Here is a 17,478-nt window from a genome sequence, read left to right as displayed (position 1 = left end):
GTTGTCAGTTAAAATGTACCAATGTTGACTCCTGTGACAAAGAAGGAAAAACTGGTGAGGGAACTCTCCACACTCTTAAGTTTTCTGTAAGCCCACACTATTCGAAAGTAAAAAAGGTCATTTCAATTAACAACAGATGATTAACCTATTGCTATATTGATTGTAACTGAGTTCCTATACATCAATCAATACATCTCTCTTTTTCTCTTACTTACACGCATCTATCCACCAAACCATATGGCACAATGAATCATTTTCTTGAAACGTAAGAATATTTCATCTGTAAAGCTAATGTAGCCAGATCTACTTTGAGAGTCTTAGATTTCCCAATATATTTAGGTCATGCCCTCAGTAATATGCTACAAATGCCCAAACATACTATCTACAAACCCAAATGTCTCAGTAGCTTCATCTACTGAATACATATATATATATGTGTTACTATTATTGAGGACATGATTAATAGGTAATGCATTCATTTCTGAAAGTAACATATGCAGTGTTAGATTACTGCTAGCAGTGTTCACTTACTGATCAATTGTAATCACAGAAGGAAAGACGATGAAGCCTGATATAACACACTTTCAGAACATGAGTGAAATTATTCCCTTAAAAGTCTTTGGGAAATATATAATTTATTTCCTGTTGTTTACAAGTTGTTATTTTATTTGCAGGAGGATAAAAGAGTACTGGTGTCAATAATGTTTACTTAAAAGAACTAGTGTGTGTTTCTAGAATTGGTAATAACAATTGTGTTTTGCTTAAAATTTTAATGATATAATTTTAAAAGTTAATATCATCAGCCAAATAACAAATTGTACTGAATTTTGTTTCTATAATTCTATTTTTAGGAAATAATGCAAAAGCCCTTATAGAAAGTTGAAAAATAAGCAAACACATATAATTTCCTGAATACATATTAGCATTACAAATAAAGTTTAGAGTTGGGCAGGGTGCTATAAATCTGTAATGGCATAACACAGGAGGCTGAGGCGGATTTCAAGTTCAAGGCCATCGTGGCTCCATAGTGAGTTCCAAGTCAACTGGAACCACATAGTAAGACCCTGTCTCAAAAAAACCAAAACCAAAACTTAACCAATCATCAACAATAACAACAAAAGCAGAAACAAAAACTGCCAGTCATGATGGAATACTTATAATCTCAGTTATTCCAGAGGTGGAGATAGAAGAATTACAACATGAGGCTAGGCCAGGCAAAAGATCAAGACTGTCTGAAAAACAAATGAAAACAAAGTGCTGTGAGTATGGCTTAAGTGGTATAGCACTTGCCTAGCAATTATGATGCCTTGAGGTCAAGTCCTAATACTGCCCCTCCCCTCCAATTTAGTAATTCATATACTTTAGAACAATTTATAATAGCAGAAATGGAAAGAACAAAAATCCTGATGAGAAAAAAAGTGGTTCACTACAACATTTTTACCTAAAGGAAGACCAACTAGCATACTTCAGAACTATTTTTGATAAAAAAAAAATTGGGATACAGAGAATCTACAAATAATATAGGTAGCTATTTTTTTATACATTTGTAAGCCATATGATTAGTAGAGGTCCTTTGCAATGTCTTAGAAGACTGTGTATATCCTCAGCTGCATGAGCCACTAGCACCTGACTAACAAGATGCTTCATTAAATCACTTAACATTTCTAGGCTTTACTTTTTCCTTGAGTAAAGGGAGTTGTTGGATATTTAATGTTTCTTTTGGGTTTCAAGTATTAATGATTTTCATACAGGATAAGATCATTTAAGTGAACATATCACAGTTATTTTTGTAAAAAATAAGTCATTAGTAATAGTCTTACCAAGTTTTTTGATGATGTGGATCATTCTAGATGTTCATGATTTTTTTTCCCCTTGAATTGTTCTAGTTTGATTAAGTAAAGACTAGTGACCTTACTACTTCCAATATTTTTCTTTAAAATTTATATATAAGAATTCTTTTCTCTCACTACAGCATTTGGCATGCCTTAACTATTTGCCTCCTATAGAATCTATACTTGCATTCAAACATAAATAATGCAAAGAAAAACATTTTTATGAATCTTAAAATAATCAAAATATTTATTTTAATTCACATTTATTTAAATAGAACAATTTTGTAAACAAATATTTATAAGTACTTATAAACATGGTAGAAATAAATATAAATAAAATGTGTTATTAGTTTAGAGAAAATTTAACATATTCTAGACAAGTTGACTATGTTGCTCACATTATTTTAAAAATACATTAACATGAATATTAGAAGGTGTATCTTCACAATACAGAGCACATTTATGTCAGTGATAAGTCATATTCCCTATACTGATATTTTATGAAAACTATATAAGAATTAATTTAATCATTAATTTGAAATGAAGTCTATTTTTGTCAATAGAAATATTCCTTTAACTTTACATAATATAGTATTTTTATTAAGACCATACAACATTTATTAAACAAGCATGTATAACATATTAAAATTCATGTACCTATATACACAATGTTTAGTTTTGTTATGGCACTTTCTCTTTATGAAAAAATATGCTTACAAGTTTGGCACCAAATCAGCAAATCATATTCTACTAATTAAATAAATGCAACTTATATTTTCCATGGCATAGAAAATTCCCTATCACAATATGCCAATCTTCCCTTTAAGCTTACTGACCAATGGCAACTCTCAGTTTTACTTGGAATAAATAAAAACTAAAAGTCTTACCTAGGTGTTTTGCCTACACTTTAATTGGAAATGAGTTGAGTATGTATACTAGTAAAATCTTTCCACCTGCATTGTGGCCAAAAAATTTATAGATAATGATCAGCAATAATAAGTATCATTCTGAGATGATTTTCTTTAGGAGGCTGAGAGGTTGAAGGAAATGTGGCTCCTCCACAAACTAGAAACATATGTGGTAAGGAGAGCAGATGCCAACTGAGGCAGAAGCAAAGTTCTTTGGAAGGATGGTGAGAAAGCATGCTGGGAAGGGGTGGAAAGTCAGAGAATAAGAAGGCCAGAATCACACAGGTGGGAAGGGCTGCTCTGGGTCTAAGAAAATGGAAATGTGCCACTCAACAAACAGCTTGCAAATGGTTTAGAACAGTCCTATGCTGGCACATTGTAACTGTGTTTAGGACAGGTTTTAAGTTTCCACATCACTTTGTCTACTTTGGGACTGAAGGAAGTAAAGGGAAACTTTCTGAACTCATTCATAGACACTATGGCAGAAAAAAATGGAATAACAGACTCAACTTTTTTCAAAATCAGAAAAGACTTACCATTCATTCTAAGCTCAGGCTAAGTTGTGATAACCCAGGCAAAAGCTTCAAGTCACATTCACAGTACTTTGAGAGAGCAGCTGTAGCAACCTATTCTTCTCATAAAACCTTGATAGCTTCATTTTTATATTTATTACATGGGGGGACAGAAGTAGAACTGAAGTTAAATTTTATACAAGTTGGCTTTGAAAATAATGCTATTTTATTGGCTTTATGATCCTTGCTTGTCTGTAGGCCTTTAAAGAGTGAACTGTCAAGAACATCAAACAGGTTCAATAAAATAGGTAATTTTTTTTGTTTTTTTAAAGCTTAGGTACAAACAGACATGAAGATTACGAATCACAGAGCACTGAGTTTTCAAGAGTGAAATCATACCAAAATCGTGACAGGTTCTCGCTGACATCATAGGAGAGTAAGTGGTCAGGAAGGTCGCTGATGGTGCCCTGCACTGCCAGCACATGAGGGGCCAAGGTGAAGGGTACGTCGCTCAGGAGCTCTACCATCAGTGAGCTGTTCTCCAGCATCTGGCCTGCCTTATTTTCCATCTCAGGGCTTGCTACAGTCATACTGGATGAGTTTTCTTTGCTGGTCTAAAAATACATATACATTTAAAACATTTAGACCATATGAGCTGCAAGGTTTAGCAGTGGTAAATGTGGCATCAATGTATCACAAAGATTGATTAGTGTGGAATACAGAAATACTTCCAGATTTGAATGTAAACTATTCATGCGTTTGAGAGATACATACACCCAAATCTCGGCCAGGATTTATATGAATTCTAAACACCCCTTCTTCCTCAGATTGGCCATCCATACCTCCCTTATATACAAACTGGCATTCTTGCTATTTTCCTAGCCAGATAATGTCTACAAAACTTGACTCTGCTTTTCCAAATCCTGTGGTTGCTTTGGGGTTCTGCTGAATGTCCAGCAACACTGTAGACTGTTGTATTACATAGTTCCAAGTGATTTTGCTTGCTTCTGTTTCCTAATGCTTATGGTGAAATAAGCCTTGGACATAACATTATGTTTCCTGTATGTGTTTTTGATCAAACATAGGTTTGATCTCTAACTGGACACCAGGTTCCAATGTAACTGATACATCTTTAATTCCCTACCTTTCAGGCTTTCCTGCTTTATCCTAATTACTTGATATTTTATCTCTAGTGTATACCATAATGATAAAGATGGACTTTTACATGATCTAACATGTCACAAATATGCAAAAAAGAACTGATATACTTGTCAATTCCTTTCAAACTGATATCTCCTGTAAACATTATTTATTAAAAGATGTACAAGGGTGTTCATTACACAGGTCTCATCAAAAAGTCCTATATTGGGAACTATTGAAATACCCATCAGTAGCAGAATGAACAATAAATGAAAGTTTCTTTATACTCATGAAAATGAATGAGCTCTCATTACAAGTAGCTGAGCTCTAACTCAAAATGATTTAAAAAAAAAAAAAAAGTGGAGTGTGGTGGTTGAAACCTGTAATCCCAGCAATCTGAAGACAGAGGCAGAAGGATCTTGAGTTCTAAGATAGCCTGAGCTTCATAGTAAGATCCTCTTTCAACAAAACCCCAATAATCCTTACCCCGCTTCTGTATAGCAACCTACCAAGCCCTTCCAGACCTGGCTCTGGTACTTTCCTATCTTTATCCCCAAAAAGCCTGTTCTCCTTCATTCTTCTCCATTCCTACTGCCTCCTCCTTGTGGCTACTTCACTCCCAGCCTATTTCTGCCAAAGACTCTTGCTTCTCTTTCCCTCTGCATGGGAAGTTCTTATCTTAGACATACAAAGAGCAACTTCCTTCAGTTCCTTCCAAGTACTGGCCCATTTCCTGACCATCTTATTTAACGCCGCATATTCTTCCCTCACCTGTTCAGTGTGCACTCCCCATCTTCCCCTCTTGCTTTCTGCCTCTCCACAGACCATTAGCAACTTGCCGTATTCTATGTGATTTATTTTTATCACCCTTCAGAAAGTTTACCGTAAATACTTAGATAGGTCCTAGAGCTCAATATATGTTTATTGAATGGATGAAAACAGACAAGAAGTTTGCCTACTCAGAGTTTATATTCTAATGGCTATAAGTTCCCATAAGAGAAATAACATTTTTTGTGAAACATTTTAGTGAAGTGCAAAATTCAGACAGAAACTAAACTTATATGTCTAACCATTACTCAGATGAAGAAAGAGCAAAGATGATGCATAGATGTTAAGTGTACAAAAACACAGTTCTGTGTATATGCTTAAAAATACATTATTCATTGCACAGTCCCTAGAACACTGTGGTTACTTCAGGTTTCTTCCTAGGACGTATGAAGTGATTTGCTTCTTTCAACAAATATTATGTGTATAAGATTGATTGATATTGCTGCATACTAGATAAAAAACCTCAAAGAACATATTATTTCTGAGGAGATATATTCTGTCCGATTTCTACCATCTTTCTAGTCGTTGTGTTAACAGTAGACAGTGGGATAGGTGACCAGAAAAGGAGGCAGGAAGATGCTAAGGACAGAGATGACTGTGATTTGATTAGGGTTATGAAAGAAAAAGTGAGAGAGGAAATGGTTAAATCTTATATAGAGTTCAACAGTAAACCAATATGGTTTGCTGATGGACTAAATGGTAGTATACATGAACAATAGCATAGTTGAGGATAAGTTTAAAGTACTTGGCCTAAGCAATAAAAAGGATAGAGTCAGCATTCATAGGGATGAGAAAGAGGGCCAAGAGAGCAAGTGTGAGCAGAAAGATGGTTCTCTGATGGTCAAGGTATACTGTACTCATAAACATAAGCAAGCTGAATTGAAACTCCTTTGTATAAGTACGTAAAGATGATAAAGGAGCTGGGAAGTTGGCTCAGTGGTAGAGTGCCTGCCTTGCATGCATGAGACCTTGGGTTCGATTCCTGAGAACCACGTAAGAAGAAAAAAGCTGTAAGTGACACTGTGGCTTAAGTGGAAGGGCCCAGGCCCAGAGTTCAGCCCCGATGACCAACCAAAAAAAAAAAAAAAAAAGAATAAAAAAATTAAGAAGGAATTCAGTGTTCAAGACCTGAGGTACCTAGCAGTCATTAAGTGGAGCTGTTAGGCAGTAGGATGGCTCCTAACTACTCCAGAGTCACAGAACAGGAGGATCAAGATTTGAAGCTAGCAAAAGTTAACAAGAACAAACAATATGCCAAGTGTAGTAGCATGCCAGTAATCCCAGCTATTCAGGAAGCATAGGTAGGAAGACTGAGGTCTGAGGCAAGGCCTAGGGAAAAACAACAACAACAACAACAACAACAACATAAAATCCATTTGAAAAATGACCAAAGCAAAAGGGCTCTGGGTACATCAAGTGGTAAAGTGCTTATCTACCATGCAGAAGGCCTTGTGCTCAAACTCAGTGCGACCTAAGTAAATAGTGTTTCTATGAGCTGGCTGCTATAGGAAAACTGAAAACGAAGCAACATTTAGGTGCAGCGTACCAACCTTAAGGTTACTTGTCAGGGAGATGGAACAGGCAAAATTCTAGTCAAAAGGATGGGGTGCAAATCTTAGGTCTCCCAGTTCTTAATAAACAAATAGCCTGGGTTATTTAATTTCTCATGCCTTAGTATCTTTAGCTGACTTATAAGAGCTATGATAGTATCTACTTCATGGGATGGTTATGAGGATTAAATGAAGTAATATTTACAGACAAGAATAGTGAAGGAAGTGAATTAAAACTTTAGAAATATCAGATCCTACTTGGCTTTAGAGCAGTCTAGAATCCCTTTTGTGTTTGACATCCACTGATGTTCAAATAATCTTTTTCTTGCCTTTCATCTTAATCTCAGGAACAAATCTTCCCCACATCAGTTACTAAAATCCTGTATGCAAAATTCTTTTTGCTTACGCACAGAATGCTATCCAGTTTTCATGACCAAATCATTCCCTTCTTTAAAGATGAGGTATATTATCCATAATGTTTTGCTTTCTAAACACACAATTTTTAAGGCTTATCTCTCTAGCAGCAATATTTATTCTTTTGTTATTGCTTTTGTTAATCCTTTTTCCTTTCCTTTACAAATCTTTCTTATCTGCCAGAGCATTATTCCTTGAGGACATATCCTGTACAATAAAGGATCTGAAACATGTGGTTTCTTGTTCAGGTTCTCCTGATAAAACTGTTATCTGACCTAAAGGCAGTTGCTTCACTCATCTGGGGCTCAGCCCTCTATTTTGAAAAATGAGTGATGAGGGACAAAAGATGCTGCTGCTGCTGCTGCTGCTGCTGCTGCTGATCATGATAAAGATAGCCACTAACATGATGAACACTTCCCCTGTGCCAGGCTATACCTAAGTTGTTTCAATGTATCCACTCACTAAGTCTTAGAACAGCCCTGGTAAGTGTGCCCCCACTTAATGACCAGTGATAATGAAGCACAGCAAGTTAAAGAAGTTGTTCTAGTTCAATTGCTTATCAGTGATGAAACAGAATCAAGCCCAATGTGCTCTTAAAGGCTACATATTTCAGACATGCAGGGGTAGAAAAATCTTTTTCTGCCAAAGGCCATCTGAATATTTATAACATTGTTCACAGTCCATACAAAATTATCAATACAGACAGACAGCCACAGGCAGCCACAGCATTAACAAAGCATATATTTCAGTCAGGTCATGTACTTTATGTGTTTGAGGAGCCTGAGGACTGGACATTCCCTCCCTATGGTTGAGGACATTCTACAGTATTCTTTCTGTCTTTGCCTAAGTTTGAAAGTTTTCATAAACAAAAGTAATAAATGTTTTAAGTTACTTAGTTTATCAATAACATGGACAAAGTGTTCTAGCAAATGCTTTCTAGAATGATCTGAATTTCAGCTGGCTCCTTAACAGTTGGCTGGAGTGCAGCATTACAGTCTCCAAGGAGGCTGCCTGCCCTCTTGGCAGCAGAGTGAGTGCCATGATGCAGCTGCTGTTGGCATGCTGAGAGCTGGAAGGAGAAACATCATAAGGCAAAACAAGAGTATAATCACAAAGAAAATGTGGGCCAGAATTCAAGGACCCCACACCCACTAAACCTGATCACTAAGCCTCTAGCATGACAGCCACTGGAAGCAGGAGTGGGGGTGGAGATCTGAAGCAGGTGCCTGAGACTCTGGGCAAAAAACAACTGTCTCTTAGACATGACATCTTGTGATTTTTTCATTTGCATAATAAAATGGGTCTTTAATAAGAAGAATTAGTATGTTAACCACAATGGAGCAGAAGAAAAGAATCAATTAACCTTTTGGTTAATAGCCAAATTTTAGAGAACTACTTCAAATATTATCTTCATAAAGCAAAAAAAAAAACTTCATAAAGCACAAAAATACTATGAAAATAGTTCTAAGTTCCTTTATGTAATCTAACTTTACTTCTTCTTTCTCAAATTAGTGCTTTCCCTTACATGACTTTAATATGAATATACCACTTCAGAATTTGGTTAATCTTAAGGAGAAAATAAATTTCCTGGTCTGTATCTTTACAATAAAGTTTACAATAACATGTTTTCAGGTTTGTATAAAAATAATTTCTTGTTCATCAGTTACTCTGTCAAAAACCAGGCCATATCAGCATTATTTACCATAGCTAAGACATGGAACCAACCCAGATGCCCCTCAGTAGATGAATGGATCAAGAAGATGTGGTATATATACACAATGGAATTCTATGCCTCCATAAGAAAGAATGACATTGCCCCATTTGTTAGGAAATGGAAAGGCTTGGAAAAAATTATATTAAGTGAAGTAAGCCAGGCCCAAAGAAACATAGGTCCCATGGTTTCCCTTATTTGCAATATCTAGTATAGGTATGAGTCAAGCGGAAAAAGTCAGATAATGTGATGTTAGGAAAATAAAACCTCAAATATGTATTTTAATGTTTTTGTTTCTTTCATGCATGTGTTTCTAATGCATTTATAAGATTATTTCTTTGTTGCTTTGTGTGTCCCTCCCCCACAGTGTAACCCCTGCTTTCACTATATTTGATGTCAGTATAACATGTGGAGGAGACGGGGACAAACAAGTCGTTTAAGGATTCAGGTGGACCTGTTGCAACAATGAGAAGTACAAAATGTCATGTCAAAACCAGCTTTACAATGTCGGTGGGGGGGGGGGGGGGTATGATTGGGTGGGAGGGAGGGGGGAGGCTGGGAAGGGAGGTGAAGGGTAAACAAAGGAGGAGGATGCAATGCTTGGTAAGAAATGTATGCATTATCCTGCCCATGTAATTGTAACCCCTCTGTACAGTATGTTCTCAAATAAAATAAAATAAAATTTAAAAAAAAAAAAAAAAAAAAAAAAAAAAACCAGGCCATACAAATTCAAATTCCTTACATTCTAATTATCTTTACTTCAAAGAGGTTTGCAGGCATTATACCTGTTTCTTACAGAGGCTCTAAAGATTCATGAGGTTCAATTTGTAAAATCTTCTAAGAGATTGAAGAAAAAAAAAACACTCCAAGAATATGAGGCATCTAACACTTTTCAGTAAATGCCTAGAAAAATGAAGTCACTTCCCCAGAGCAACAGAAGGTTAGTGGTATCCTTGTGAACTTCACTAGTGGGTGTTTGAAAGCAAGGAAATTCTATCTATCTGTTAAAACCTTTTAGGAGGCTCCAAATTTACAAAATTACTAAGAAATAAAGACATTATCTATGTAGCCATATCTATATAACTTATGGATATTTTATTAATATGACAACACTATATTTGATAGCTCTTTAAAGCCTTCTTTTTTTCCCTGCAACTCATGTCTCCAATAAAATCTATAAGAAGAAAATACTGATGCATTAAGATTTAGAAACCAATCCTAACCAAAATAGCAATAGAAACCATAAATGGACTTGAAACCAGGTAAAAAGCACCCATCCAACACATTCAATTTATATGCAAAGAAGAAAGCTGTATCAAACATATTTCTAGAAAGCAAGTTATGAAAAGAAAAGACAATGTAAGTGGCTGCTTTTCTATGCCTTTAAATTCTATAAATAAAAGACATGCTTCTTTGAACAATAGCTTCAACAAGCAACACTGTCACTTTATCTCCCCAGATAACAATCCATTCTATTCTGGGTTCAGCTAGTATCTGCTTGCATTACATCAGCTTCTTGTGAGGTGAGGTAAAAGGGCAAATCTGAGTTAGAAGCATCAGGGGACAGAGGTTAGGTGAAGGTGACACAGGCTATGTCACATAGTAGTCAAGCCTTAAAATGTTTTTCCTAAGAAAAACATTGTGACATGGTGACTCAGAAGACATGGTCTTTGCACCTAAGCATGTCCTACGCAATAATCTCCTTACATTTTGGAGAAATTAGATTTCAAAAGGAGAGACTATTTCATATATATATATATATGCATATATCTATGTATACACACATATGTATTTGCCAAATCATTGGTACCCAGAATAGTATCTGTACAAAGTAAGTGCTCACTTAGTGTTTTTGAACTTAAACTGAATCTGGTCCTCTTGTTTTTCAGTTACTCTAGGTACTGACTTCATTATTATTTAATTTTTGGTAGTGTCGCTCAAACCAGAGCCCCAAGCATGTGTGAAGCGCATGTTCTACTTCTGGGTTTCCACCCAAGCCCAGATTTGATTTAAAAATTAACAGATTAGGCCAAATAAACAATTAAAAGCTGAGAACACATAGTCACAGATACAGCTCAATTAGTCAGGAGAAAATGAACTCACAAATGACCTCTGTTTCCCCTGTGGCTGTGGTGTAAGTTTTCCATTATAGGAGGAATGTAAGTGCAAGGAAGCTATTTGTGTAGCACACGAAGAGGCTAGGTTAGAAGGAAGACATTTTCTCTCTCTGACATCACTTCAGGTCACATTCTAGCTTGTAGTATTTGTTTCCTTTTCTTTCTTTTCCCTTTGCCATTTCCACCTATCTGGGCCTCTCCCATCTTTCTATTAAAAAAAGACTTAAGGGCTGGGAAAGGTGGCTCAGTGGTAAAGTGCTCGTCTTTGCATGCATGAAGCCCTGGGTTTGATTCCTCAGCACCACATAAGCAGAAAAAGCCTGAAGTGGGGCTGACTCTCAAGTGGTAGAGTGCTAGCCTTCAGCTGAAGAGCTGAGGGACAGTGCACAGACCCAGAATCCAGGCACCATGACCGACAAAAAAAAAAAAAAAAAAAGACTTAAAAATGTTCTCCTGGCTTCCTCTTTTCAGTACTCTAGCTGAATGAACACAAGTGAAGAAGAGGAAATAAGCAGACTGTCACTTGCTTCTATAATCTGTTCCATGTATTGTTGGAAATGTGGTTTGTCTGAAGCTGGAATACTGACTTTACTAGGTGAACAGCAGAAAGGGTAGAGAGAAGCATTTTAGGAAAGGAATAGGCAGGAAACAGTGTGTTCAAAGTGGAATCAGAATTCAGTACTGGTTTTGAAAGTACAAAAGCTAGCCCAGTGATTTTTTGTTGTTGTTCAAATGGATTTAAAGTTGGTTTATAGAACTACATGATCTCTAACCTTAAGACAATTCACATTCCCCAATAGGACTTCTGCCCTCATTATTCACAGCAAGTGTGTCACCTTCCTCTTCACTGGGGGTGGCTAGAAAGCCACCAGCTTCTCTGAAAAAACAAAAAATCAGTTGACACTCTCCGCTCCCTGCTCCACCCAAAAATGTTTCTGAGTTTGAATCCATTGGCCTATTAAAGCTAACTTCTCACTGGCACTGCACATCAATCCTGTGCCCATGATTCAATGACAGGGCTTCATCAATTAGGAGGCACTTCTGTATTGCTCATCTTTCCTGTATGCAATTAATTAACTATTTAATTGCTTACAGGAAAGCAATTTTCCTCTAGTCCAAATTGCCCATTGACATATTACCTACTTAATTTCCACTCTATCTTTCTACTCTTTTCCATATCAGGCTGGCACAGTTGTTAATACTGGCTATGGAGAGTTTACCCCTCACTCATTGCAATGTGCCTTCTATATCTACCCCTTTACCAACTCTGCTTTCACTAATAATCACTCTCTTGCCATATTTAGAACATGTCTGAAAGTGCTAATCAAATATCATCCCTTTGTAGCATTTAGTGACAGTGAAAGGCTCTCTTGAGTTTTGATTTCTTGGCTTCTGTGCTACTTTTTAGTTTTGCCCTCTTTTCTAGCCTATTTCTATAATGATGGTTTCATTTCTGTTCCTTTATTCTTCTTAATCTCAACACAGTTTTGGATGAAATTGTTTTTGGAAAAGTTATCTACGAAGCCTATTCCTTTACTCTTCTACTTCTCAGAAGGTAAATATAGACATAGATTTTACTCCTTCAGGTTCACACATAGCCCAGATTCTTACTTGGACTCCTGGTCCATATGTTCACTTTAATTGTACCCTTGCCCCCTTTTTATGTTTATCTCATTCCCTTTTGAATATCTCAGAGGTTTAATTCAACATGGTCCAAACTTGGAGCTTATCTCCTTGCCTACCCTGAATTTCATGCCAAATTTAATACTTTTCCAAAATTGTCTGCAACAATAAAATGTATGTACTGTAATATAATTTCACATGAAAATGTTTTTACTGGACTATAATTATAAATAATCTATAATTCAACCTAACTGAGCCAGATGAGTTAAAGCCTTCTAGTAAAGCCCATTGTGAAGGGAAATAACTACAAAAGTAATCTGTCTAGTCCAAATTAATAGTTCAACTAAGCATCTTGTCATAATTGAGTACAACATGAGGCTATGTTTGGAAGATTGAAGTATCTGACCACAGAAAAGGTTACTGAATAGCTTAGAATTTTATGCAAATATTATTAAAGCTTCTCAGATATAACATGTGTCTGAAGTATTTGATACCATTTATTAGTTATACCAGATTCTACTTAACTTCAATTTGTATAGCATTATTTACTTTTAGTATTATTCAACTTCTTCAGAATGTGGGGTAACTAGACCATATTTTTCCAGACAAATTCAAAAGAAAACAATGAAAAATGATCTTGAACATCTCCACAGTGCTGAATATTAGTTTTTCTCAAATGAATGATTTTCATTTTATAAAACAATAAAGCACTTCAATTGTCTGCATATACAATGTACTTGTACTGTGTGATTTTGTTTTGTTTCTTTTTCATGTTCTTCCCCCATGGTATAACCCCTGTTTTCACTGTATTTCATTCCAGTGCCCTGAATCTTGTATATATATTTTTCTAATTTGGGGAGGAGAAGGGAAATAACAAAATGCTTAATAAGGATACAAGTTGACTCACTGTAACAATGAGTGTACAAGACACTATGCTGAAAATGAGCTTTACAGCTTTGGGTGGTGGGGGGAGGGAGAAGTTGAGGAGGTGGGGAGAGAAGGATTGGTAGGGTAAAAACAAAGGAGGGGATAATAATGCTCAATAGGAAATGTACTCATTACCTTACTCATGTAACTGTAACCCCTCTGTATAGTATCTTTACAATAAAAATATATATTAAAAAGATTTTTAAAAGATTGGGTAAACAAAACAAGGTTATATATAACTAAAAAAAAAAAAAAGGAATAGGTAATTCCTATTTTTCTGCTTATGTGGTGCTGAGGAATTGAACCCAGGGCCTCATGTATGCAAGGCAAGCACTCTACCACTGAGCCACCTTCCCAGCCCTGATACTTCCTATTTTTAAGGTTCAAAAGAAAGTTTATTTACATTAAACTATCTATTACTTATGTGATACTGATTGAATAGAAATAAATAACATAAAATATAGTCAAAATAACAAAAAAGGTCAATCTAATTATCTTGAATAATAGGTACACATTGGTATTCTTTTAAGTGTATTTTAACAGAATGAATGTCTGAAATTCTTCTTTCTTTTTTTTTTTTTTTGCCCATCCTATGGCTTGAACTCTGGGCCTGGACGCTGTCCCTGGGTTCCTTTTGCTCCGGACCACAGTGTCACTTCCAGCTTTTTCTGTGATTAACTGGAGGTAAGAGTCTCAGGGACTTTCCTGTCCAGACTGGCTTCAACCTGCAATCCTCAGATCTCAGCCTCCTGAGTAGCTAGGATTACAGGCGTTAGTCACTAGCACCCAGCCTGAGCATTTGAAATTCTTATGCCCTAAATAATAGATATGCATACATACATATGTATGTGTGTATTTCTATGTTATATTTATATTTAAATATATCATCATAAACAAACATTCATATGATAAATAATGATAAATGTAATTATTTCATGCTTTGGGTATAGCTTGATAATGGTTAAGTCTATTTAATGTATCTTAATTTTCTTTTTCTTTTTTTGTAGGTTATGGGCTTGAACTCTGGTCTGGGTGCTGTCTCTGAGCTCTTCAGCTTAAGCCACAGTGCCACTTCCAGTTTTCTGGTGGTTTATTGGAGATAACAGTCTTACAGACTTTCCTGCCCAGGCTGGCTTTGAAACACGTAGATCTTAAATTTACATTGACAATTTTATGCTTTTTCATCATTTTCATTACTATTATGTCAAACATAAATATATAATTCGAAAGGTATGTATGTTGGACCTGTCATGCCCACAGCCAGAACTCAAAGATAATTATCAGTAGGATCTTATGTTCACTCTGCAGATAAACCTCTCTAACCCCAGAAAACAAGTAATTCTTCAAGAAATAAGACAATTAGATGAGAAAGAGATTTCTTTTTCTTTGTAATTTGAATTGGATATGTGAATTAGTCCACACACTTTGAAACATTACTGTTGGTGAATACACAATTGTGTGTTTTCACACACAGAAAGGAAATACATGATACCAATTGAGTCTAGAAATTATGAAGGGGGCTAATTAAATTCCACTCAAAGAGTATGTAAGTGATAATATTACTCATACTTGCTAACCCAAAACCCCACTAGAAAAACTGTTTGCTGAAATGGAGAGGTGAACAGAAAGCTGTGTCACTTGACCTTGGCTTTCATTTGCGAAAAGGTTATATTTCAAAATAGAAGATGGGGTTGGAAAAGTAAATACAGCTGTGTTTTCTCCACTCCAGTGTTAAGAAAGTAGGAGCCATTCAGAATGGCCAGAGGCTAAATCTATTGGTACACACTCAGAACATGCTTTTATTTCATTCATAGCCAACCTAGGAAGGTATTTTTTTTTAATCACTGTAAAATGTTTGCAACATAAGAATGACACTTTGAGCATTTTTTAGTGTACAATTCAGTGATATAGTACATTCATGATGCTGTTCAATTATCACCATTACCTAAACTCAATCAATAAAATAACAACTCTCCATTCTTTCCTTATATTTCTTGATTCCCTCTTAACTTTATGATACTTTTTGTTTCTATAAATTTGCCTGTTTTAGGTAACTGATACTCTTGGAAATGGAATTATACAATTGTCTCTCTTTGCCTGGATTATTTCACTTACTAAATGTTTTCAAGTCCATTCGTACATATTGTAACATGTATCTGAATGTTAATCCTTTTTAAGGTTGACTAATATTCCATTGTATATATTGATGTCTAGATTGTTTCCACCTTTTGCTATATTCAGAAATATTTTTAGAATATAGTTAACTACATGGGAAAGCTGGGAAATATTACAATAGGACTCTCAGGATTCACTGAATAAAAGGAAAGCTGAGAATGAAAGTATATGGAAGAACTTAAAGTAGCAAGAGCTTGAACTGAGGGAAACACAAAATATGGTTCTCCACTTACTTTGAATCACAAATATGTCTGGTTATATCAAATTTATTCTTATTTTTTTATAATGCACACTTTGTCTGGCTTAAAAATCATAAAGTAAGTCAACTTTGTATCTTGTGAATTAAAATTTGAGTATACTCAACACTTTCAATCTTGTTTGAAACAGCCCATAATTACTTTTTCATCTACACTGAGACTCTACAGAATTCTTCTTTATCTTATTATAAGGGGACTAGATGTCTTTACCTACTCTAAAGGAAAGTTTACCCAATAAAATAGTGTGAATAATGGTAATCAGGGAGAAGTATGTGTCACAATGGTTTCCAAAAAATCATGGAAAAAAAAACCCTAAAGGTTATATAGCTTAGTAAAATTTAAAATTATGCTTTCAACAATTTAACATTATGCTTTCAACAAACTTTATAGGAATGACCTGGCATTTCTCAAAGGAAAACACACAGTGTAGTGGGAAAGTAAAGACAACAGAAATATTCATTAACATATAGCTGACTTGTAGAATTAGCCTACTGAATGAATGAGCACTTACTTTCTGGTCACTCTTCTAAGTTCTATATATTATTTCATTTAACCTTTTCTTTATAAAGTAGGTACTATCTTCCTCTCCATTTCAGCAGATAGGGAATGGAGAAGTGCAAAGAAGCTACACAGTATAATTTAGACATCATAAACTTAAAAACTATTCTTTGCTGCTTCCCAACTCTGACACCGTTTAAGGAAACCTTAGTTCATTCTTTTTAAAATGCATTTCAGTTGTTTCTAAGGACAAGACAAGGATCTTCTCTTTCAGAGGAGATTGCAAAATACTTTTCTCTTTCCATCAAAATCAAACAAAGAAAGCACATGGAATGTGGAGGAAGCCAATTTTGTTCAGAAAAAACCTTGTGTGTTGTATTATGTGTCATTTTTATATCCAGCTGGATATGCTAATTCTATGCAGATCTTAGAAACCCTAAAATTAAATACTGTTTAGACTATTTTAATCCCTGAAAGCACTGTTGTGTTCCCTGAATAATACATTTTTAAAATAACTGTTTTACCTTTACCAAATATGTTCTAGTTAAATTTAAAAGCTTAAAGTAACAACATGCTGCTCTTGGTTCATGAGAATGACTCTTCCTGAGATTGGTCCTCTGTGGTCAATTGCCCAGTGACAAGCACTGACTGTATTATATTGCCCACATTCTCCAGCCTATAACACTTGGGGAGCAATAGCAAGAAGTTGCCAGATGGCTGGGACCTAGGCTGCAATCTGTTCTTAGGAAACAAAAAGATACCTTCCTTTAATGGGCTCTGATACAAGATCTGTACTCACATCACATGATTCTGAACTATGCTAAGAGATTATATCAGAGTCTAGAAAAGAGAATGAGAACATTTCCGGAACTCAATATAGTGGCAAGCCTCTGGGTGGACCCTTGAATGTGGAAAAAAGAGGAAGTACATCATCACTATTTATGCCCAAAGTAGCACAAATAAAAGTGGTGCTTTCATGCTCAAAG

At 35.5% G+C, this 17,478-nt stretch overlaps 1 protein-coding gene across 4 annotated transcripts in view; it reads right to left on the bottom strand.

Moving 5' to 3' along the window:
• Window positions 1-2,532: 2,532 nt before the first annotated feature.
• Window positions 2,533-17,478, bottom strand: part of Umad1 (UBAP1-MVB12-associated (UMA) domain containing 1) — a 161,608-nt gene continuing 146,662 nt past the window's right edge. For all 4 annotated transcript variants that reach the window (XM_042696022.1, XM_042696025.1, XM_042696024.1 and 1 more), the window contains one exon: window positions 2,533-3,866. In XM_042696022.1, coding sequence (XP_042551956.1) covers window positions 3,609-3,866 — 258 coding nt within the window. In that variant the 3' untranslated portion in view covers window positions 2,533-3,608. The remainder of the gene's footprint in view (window positions 3,867-17,478) is intronic.

Source organism: Dipodomys spectabilis, unplaced genomic scaffold (genome assembly GCF_019054845.1).
Source record: "Dipodomys spectabilis isolate Male_0828 unplaced genomic scaffold, ASM1905484v1 ptg000197l, whole genome shotgun sequence".
In the NCBI taxonomy this organism is placed as follows: domain Eukaryota; kingdom Metazoa; phylum Chordata; class Mammalia; order Rodentia; family Heteromyidae; genus Dipodomys; species Dipodomys spectabilis.
The sequence above is the reverse complement of the archived record's forward strand: the minus strand, read 5'-3'. Positions and strand labels throughout refer to the sequence as shown.